This window comes from Ailuropoda melanoleuca, chromosome 4 (assembly GCF_002007445.2).
Source record: "Ailuropoda melanoleuca isolate Jingjing chromosome 4, ASM200744v2, whole genome shotgun sequence".
Taxonomy (NCBI): Eukaryota; Metazoa; Chordata; class Mammalia; order Carnivora; family Ursidae; genus Ailuropoda; species Ailuropoda melanoleuca.
The window spans coordinates 14,776-22,563 of NC_048221.1; the positions used below are offsets into that span (position 1 = coordinate 14,776).

Consider the following 7,788-nt stretch of genomic DNA (forward strand, 5'->3'; position numbering starts at 1 on the left):
GGCTCCCCAGCCTCGAGTGCCTGAGGTCCAGCGTGGGGGTGTCCTGCGGCGTCTGGGCCCCCCCACCCCGCCGCAGCACCGACAGCGAGGTTGTGGCGGCTGGGGACACCGTCTCCATCCTGCGTCCAGCCAGCCCGGGGCTGCAAGGCTGCATCTTTACCCCAGGCTACGTCATCACACTGAGGCCCGGCCGGAACACCCTGCGAGGGGTACGGAATAAAACAGCTTCTGGGGACAAATAAAACATGAACACTTAAAAATAAGGAACCTGTTTTACACATATTTAGTACAAAAATCAAACCCACAGTTTACACCATCCTTGAAAAGGCGAGCTCTACGTGTTCTGCCACCGTCTCAAGGTGCCAGCCCCTCGATGACCCACTCCAGAGGCCTGGTGTCCCTCACGCATCTTCCCTGCCCCGGGGACCCCCACTCACGGTGCCTTTTGTGTCTTGACCCACTGCACCGGCCCAGACGCCAGCTTTTCCTCAATTTCACTTTCTCTGTTTTCCCCAAGTACAAAAGGGTTCCCCTATGCTAAGGTTTTGAACACATCTTTCATTTATTTATTTATTTATTTATTTATTTATTTATTTATTTATTCGAGAGGGAGCACAAGCAGGGGGAGCAGCAGAGGGAGAGGGAGAAGCAGATTCCCCGCTGAGCAGGGAGCCCGACGTGGGGCTCCATCCCAGGACCCCGGGATCACGACCTGAGCCAAAGGCAGACGCTTCACCGACGGAGCCCCCCAGGCACCCCCACATCTCCTTTTTTGAAAAGTACGTATTTCTAGCAGTTAGTCTATTTTCCTTCTGCACCGCTGACTTCTGTGAATGGCGGAGCGTTGTCACTCAAGACAGAGGACGAGCAGCAGGTTCTGGAGCCCCACGTGCACGACCAGAGGGAAAGAGTCAGGCCGAGTCCTCCAGGAAGTCCTCCAGACTTGGAGCCCCAGGTACGTCCATTAAAGGTGGGCACTGCTGAGACGGGAGGATCTGAGGACAGGGTCCCCATCCGTTGGAGGGAGGGAGTATATCCCAAGCAGAAAGGGGATAAGGAGTCCGGCCCCAGGCCCACACCCCACATGGGACCTTCCAGGCCCCACCGAGGCAGACCTGGGGCACAGCCCTGCAGGCCGTCCAAGGAGGCTGCAGGCGAGGACTCCAGCCCCTCCGACTAGGCTCTGAGCTCCATCTGAATTCCTACCCCAGTGTTTCCATGGGGGGCCTGTACTGGGGGAGGGGGGCTTTCAGCAGAGGCCTCCCTACCATGAGGGGAGGGCCACGGAGACACCTTTCTGCACCCTAACTCGAACTCGGAGTTTCTCCAACCCTCGCCCTCCCCAGGGCCTGGACAACAGCGGGAGCCTGTGGCAGGGATGCCGGACCCTTGCCCTGGGCACTGTGCCAGGATGTGCCTGCTTCCTCCAGCCTTCCCCCTTGCTGATAGGACCAGAGGCAGCCCAAGAGGGCTTGGCTGTTAATTTCATTCGCCTTGTTGACTTAACCAGTTCACAAACAACAATTCTTTCAGTTTCCACACCCAATTTCAATATCAGGGTGGGGGGGGGGTTGTCTGAGAACTAAATTCATATGGTCTGCCTCCAGATAGCATCTGGTCGCGCCGGTTAAGGACTCAGTCGCACAAGGCCGCCACCAGCCCCAGGCCATTACCAGTGCTTCCGACCCACCAACTAGACAGCATGTTCCCATGACCTGCTCCCTAGGACTCACACAACTCAGGGAACACTGAGGTTTACCAGCTTATTAAAGGGTGTGACCAATCGGCAGCCAGATGAAGACATACACGGGGTGAGGCCAGGGAGGGAGTGGGCCACTCTCCCCATGTCTCCAGACGACAACACCGCCACCAGCTGCTCTGACGCCTGAGCTCCGCTGAGCCCCAGCAGGGAAGCAAGCGTCCCCCGTCTGCTGTCGGAACCGTGCTCAGAACGGCCGTAAGGAACAGAGGCTGACACCACATGTCGAGCAAACACCCTCTTTTACTAAAAGTCCAGGAATACATTACACTTTACAAAAACAGCATCTATCCAGAGCTCTCGGCTCCCCTCTAATCCAACAGAAGGGGGTTCTGAGGGAGCTGAGAGCACAAGGTCCCCTTTCTGTGCGCTGGGGCGGCCCTGTGCACCCCCAGACCGTGGGTCCAGTGCACAGGAGGTGGGGTTGGTGGGATGCCGTCCAGCACCAGCACGGGGCACCCGGAGCCCATCCAGAGTCCCCATCACCACCCCGGGGGAGGGCCCCGCCAGGATCACAACCGTGCTGATGCCCAGCCGGACCCACAGCCGGGGGCCCTGCCTCAGGAAGAGGAGACCGGGTACCCATAGTGGTTGCGGTCAGCCTCACCCAGGGTCAGCGTCAGTGACAGGCTGGGCTTCCGTCCCAGCTCTTCTTCCTCCAGGCAGTGCTGTGGGGGCCGAGACTTGAAGAAGTCAGAGATGTAGCGAACCTAGGAGAGAAAGCAAGAGCTGCTGGGGCAGAGGAAAGGGACCTGGGAAGGGAGTGGGGGGTGAGGGATGGGCTCCGAGGGAAGCCTGGAGTGGGGAGGACAAGAGGGCCCAGGGCGGGGCTGTGAAGCCCCGGAGCTCACAGTGAGGCCGGCCACCAGCGCCCCCTGCAGGAGGCCAACGAGGACATCACTCCAGTGGTGCTTGTGGTCAGACACACGGGTGTAGCCAACGTAGAGTGCAAAGGCCAGCAGGAAGAACTGCACTGTGGGCCGCAGCAGCCGCGCCCACTTCCAGCAGAGCCGCGCCTGCACATAGAGCTGGGGGACAGAGGGCAGCCATCAGCCTAGGAGCCTGCTGGCCTCATCCCACACCCAGGGCACAGATGGGAGCTCCGAGGCCGCGAACACGGAGCCAGAAGGCCCAGGGCCTCCGGAGTTTAGGAACATACCAGTCAGCCCCACCCATCACCACCTCCACCCACCCCTTTTACAGAAGGAGACACTGAGGCCCAGGGCAGGCAGGGACTTGGCCAGTCCCACAAGCCAACCCTGGGAAGAAGACTCACCGCCAAGAACATCATGCAATACATCCCGAAGGAGGAGTGTCCGGAATAGAAGGACAGTCTGAGAAAGGAGAGGACAGGCATCAGGAGGGCTGCAAGGGGAACAGAGCCCGGGGCCCAGGCTCGGAGATGGGGCAACTCACGCCCATCTCTGCGTTTGAAACCCCAGGGGCCCACTGTGTTTCCCATCGTCTGGGACCCAGCAACGGAGGGACTGACAGGGAAACGTGGCCCCTTTTCACTTCTCTGACCATGCAACAGAGAGTCTCCAGCCGGGCCCACAGTCTTTGAGAAGGACATCCCAGGCCAGAGACTCGGAACCAGGGCAGACAACAGTGACAGGCGAACGGCTAACGCCACACTTTCAGGATTATTTCCCGTCTGTGGTACTTGACACAAGAATTAAACTCAAGTTTTAGCAAAAAGGGCATCAGTGGACAAGAGAAAGTGGCAGATAAAGGAACTCCAAAGATCCCGCCGTCCGTAAGAGAAATGAAAACACCTGTACAAACGGTTGTACTGACAGTGACCACGCGTGCCATGAACGGAGCAGATCTCTTGGCACAGAATTGTGATGGTGTGTGGACCCCATCTGCTGGATCTGGGGCTGTACCCCACTCTCCTGGTGCCGAGGCAGCTAGCTGGGGCATTGCTCTGAAACATTTCCAGCAAATGTTGGTCACTGCTGTCTGGGGTTGTGCACAGCAGCTGAAGCATGAAGACCCGCCAGGAAGCTCAGGAAAGGAGCCCTTCACTCTCACCTCTGCCTGACCCTCAGCTGCCACGCAGGAAGCCTGGCTGAGCGCTGAAGGCAGGCCCCCGCACAGCACGGAGAGCCCATCTGTACACTCTGAAAGATCCACTTCTCCCGGGGCCCGGGGTTTAAGGAAATCTCTGCCGAATCACTAGCTGACCACCCAGCTACCAGAAAGAACTGCATGACCACACGAAGAATACAGAGTTTACAAAGTTAGTTCAGAAAGATCACTTAACCAACTAACCACCAACGGCAGCAAACACCAAAAACAAGGCCCAGGGAGGGGAGTTCAATCCGATTTCCACAGATGCTACAGTACGCTATGAAAAATGCCCAATTTCAACCAACTGAGTACAAAGCATGCAGGGGGAAAAAGTGTGTGCAACACACAGGGGGGAAACACCTGTTAATGGAAGCCATCCCTGAGGAAGCCCAGGCGCTAGACTTACTGGAGAAAGACTTCTCAACCGCCATTTAAAACCTGTTCAAAGAGCTACACGACGTCTCACTACATAGAGAATGCTAACAAAAAGACAAAGGTTATCTAGAGGAACCAACTGGACATTCCAGGGCTGAAAACAGTAGCATCCGAATGAAAAGATCACTAGCAGATCTGAACGGGCAGAAGAGTGACCATGGACACAAGTCAACGGAGACGACTGTCGGGTGAGTGGAGAGTAAAAAGAAGGGAGAAACGGACATGGGCACCAAGGACACCACCCACACAGTGGGAGCCCAAACAGAGGCACACACGGACAGAAAGAGTCTGAAGAAATAATGGCTGAACACTTCCCTAACTGAATCAAAAATATTAATCGACACTCCCAAGAAGCTTGATGAACTCCCAAAGGAGAAAGTCACAGAGACACAGCGTAATCCCTGCCAAAGGACAGTCACCGAGAACAGTGCGAACAGCGGGAGAAGAGTCCTCCTGAACAAGGGCCCTCAGGACGATTCGCAGCCAGTTTCTCATCAGAAGCCATGCAAGCCAGAGGAGGTGGGACGGCACAGTCAAAGAACCAAGACGTCTACATCTGGCAAAGTTATTCCCTAAAAATGAAGGAGAAATTAAGACTCCCAGATAAACAAAAACTCAGAATTCATTGCTCCAATACCTGCCCTATAAGAAATACCAAAAGAGAATCTTTCCAGGAGAAACAAAGGATACCAGACAGTAAGTCAAACTCACACAAAGACCTGAGAAACACCAGTAACGGTAATTACGCAATACAAACATCAGTATTAATATACTTGGGGCTTGTAATTCCTGGTTTCTCTAACAATTTTTTTAACTACGTATCTAAGGACAGATGTTAGCTAGATTTACTGCGGTGACCACATCGAGATAAATACAAATGTTGTCTTGCGCACCTAAAATTAATATGGTGGTATAGGCCAACTAGACCTCAATTTTTTTTTTTTTTTTTAAATATTTTTTTTTATTTTTTATTCGACAGAGATAGAGACAGCCAGCGAGAGAGGGAACACAAGCAGGGGGAGTAGGAGAGGAAGAAGCAGGCTCATAGCAGAGGAGCCTGATGTGGGGCTCGAACCCGTAACGCCGGGATCACGCCCTGAGCTGAAGGCAGACGCTTAACCGCTGTGCCACCCAGGCGCCCCTAGACCTCAATTTTTTAAAAACAGCATAAAACAGTAATTGTAAACCTAAGTTGATGAACGCATATGCATAAAAATATAATCTGTGAAAATAATCTCAGAAGCGGGCAGAGCCATATGGCCACGAACTCTTTGCATAGTCAATAGCTATTGAACGTAAAAGAAGGTAGTAATGAAGAAACTTAAAAGTCAGCATAAAAACAAAGAATATGTAGAAAGCAAATAACAAAACAAAAGCCCTTCCTCACCAGTAGTTACAACGAATGTAAATGTGTTAACCTCTCCAATTAAAGGCAGAGATTACAAAATAGGTTACAAAATACCCTAACTTTGTGTGCTAGAGATCACTTTAGGTCTCAAACACACAAATAGGCTGAAAAGTACAAAGAAGGGGGAAATACCCCATGCAAACAGCAACCACAAGACAGGCCAGAGCGGCTACACTGCTGGGAGACAAGACACACACTGAAAACAAAACCACGAGGAGAGACAAAGGACGTTACACAGTGAGAAAGGGCACATCCGCCAGGAGGAGAAACAGTCACAAAGATACACCCACGGAACAAGAGCCCAAACAGGTGCAGCAAAAAGACAGACGCCACCACGTGGGTAAGCTCCGAGACATGAGGGCCACGTGGGCAGTGACTCCACGTGTCAGCAGAGGCACGGCCACGGCAGCAGGGGGCTCGTGGGCACAGGGGCTGGGGACGGGGAGGGACGGACCGACGGACACAGAGCTTCTTTTTGGGGTGATGAAAATATTCTGGAATAAGAGAGTGGGGATGGATGCACAACATTGTGAATTACTAAAAATCAATGAACTGTACACAATAAAAGTTACACTAGTGAATTTTAGCTATGTGAACGTTTTAAAGATTTTATCTATTTATTTATTTATTTGAGAGAGAGCGAGTGACCACACAAGCAGGGGGAGGGGGCAGAGGGAGAGGGAGAAGCAGGCTCCCCGCCCAGCAAGGAGCCCGATGCGGAACTCGATCCCAGGACCCTGGATCACGACCTGAGCCGAAGGCAGATGATCCAGCCACGGAAAACCCAAGCGCCCCATGTGAATTTTACTGCAATCTTTTAAAAAGGAAAGTAAGTGGGCGCCTGGGTGGCTCCTGAGTGACAGAAAGCGTCTGCCTTCGGCTCAGGTCATGATCTCAGGTCCTGGGATGGAGCCCCATGTTGGGCTCCCTGCTCGGCGGGGGTCTGCTTCTCCCTCTGCCCCCTCCCAACCACTCATGCTCTCTCTCTCTTTCTCTCAAATGAATAAATAAAGTCTTAAAAAAAGTCTGATATATCACAACACTTACTAAAAAAAGAAAACAAAATAAAATAATAAAAAAGGAAAATTAGAATGGCAATTAACGGAAAGGTTCATCAGAGACTGTGAGAGCGCAGAGCAGAGAAGGCAGCACAGTGGGGCCCCACATCCCACCCCCCCCACCGTCTGCAGGACCCAGGCCCACGGGCCCCACCTGGCCTCACCCTCCCGCTTCCTTAACCACCTTCCACATTCAGCCCCTGAGGGTCCTCCTCCAGCTGCCCCTCCTCCCCCAGGGGTGGGGACATCTGTGGCTGGGGCCCCCCCGCATGGCCCAGGGTGAAGGCTGCGTCCCAGCACCCACCTGGACTCGGTGACGTTGGCGGGGTTTCCCCTGCACACCCTCTCCACCTGCACATACATGGAGCAGTTGATGCGGCTCCAGTCAGGGTCACACACCGCCAGGAAGTTGGGCCGCAGGCGGCCGATCATGTACTTGGCCAGGTCTGTCAGCGACTGACTGACAGCAGCCCCGAACAGGAAGGTGCCCAGCACCTTGTAGACCGCGGCCACGTAGTTGTTGAAGTCAGAGCGCGAGTAGAGGCGGTCTGTGTACACCAGGTAGGCCTCTCCAGCCGAGACCTGCACAGGGAGCAGCTGAGGGCCCTGCCGCGGGGCTGGGACGCCGGCTGTGAGCATCTCCAGCAGCCCTGGCTCCCTGGGCCTCGGCCCTCCTCACAGAAAGGGGGTCAAGCTTCCCAGCCTCCCTGAGTCAGCTGGGGTTCTGGGAACTCCGAAGGGGGTCTTCTTCCCCAACGACCACCCCACCCCCCGCCTCCCACCCTCTAAGCCTCTCCTGCCTTACAAGGATGATGGTGGCCGTGATGGTGACCCCGGCCATGAGCCCATGTGTGATGGTGTCTGGACGGTAGGGGTACCGGATGGAGTCATCTCCACAGTAGAACCCTCGCTTATACGGGGCGTTCACAAGCGTCAGGATGGCAAAAGGCAGAGAGGCTGGGGACAGGGGAGAGAAGCCATGGCCACGTGGTTCTCCCCCAGCTGCATGCTCCCACCAGCCAAGCCCCAGGGCCCCTGCCTTGACCCCCTGGTTT

General features: G+C 54.7%; 1 protein-coding gene across 3 annotated transcripts in view; it reads right to left on the reverse strand.

The window, feature by feature from the left end:
• Positions 1–701: 701 nt before the first annotated feature.
• PLPP2 (phospholipid phosphatase 2) overlaps positions 702–7,788 on the reverse strand; it is a 9,866-nt gene continuing 2,779 nt past the window's right edge. The window contains exons 2-6 of one of the 3 annotated variants that reach the window (XM_034657322.1): positions 7,539–7,690; positions 7,038–7,315; positions 3,036–3,093; positions 2,611–2,787; positions 702–2,469 (exon numbers count right to left, since the gene is read on the reverse strand). In XM_034657322.1, coding sequence (XP_034513213.1) covers positions 2,320–2,469; positions 2,611–2,787; positions 3,036–3,093; positions 7,038–7,315; positions 7,539–7,690 — 815 coding nt within the window. In that variant the 3' untranslated portion in view covers positions 702–2,319. The remainder of the gene's footprint in view (positions 2,470–2,610; positions 2,788–3,035; positions 3,094–7,037; positions 7,316–7,538; positions 7,691–7,788) is intronic. The other 2 variants (XM_034657323.1, XM_002923501.4) reach the window with 2 other exon arrangements.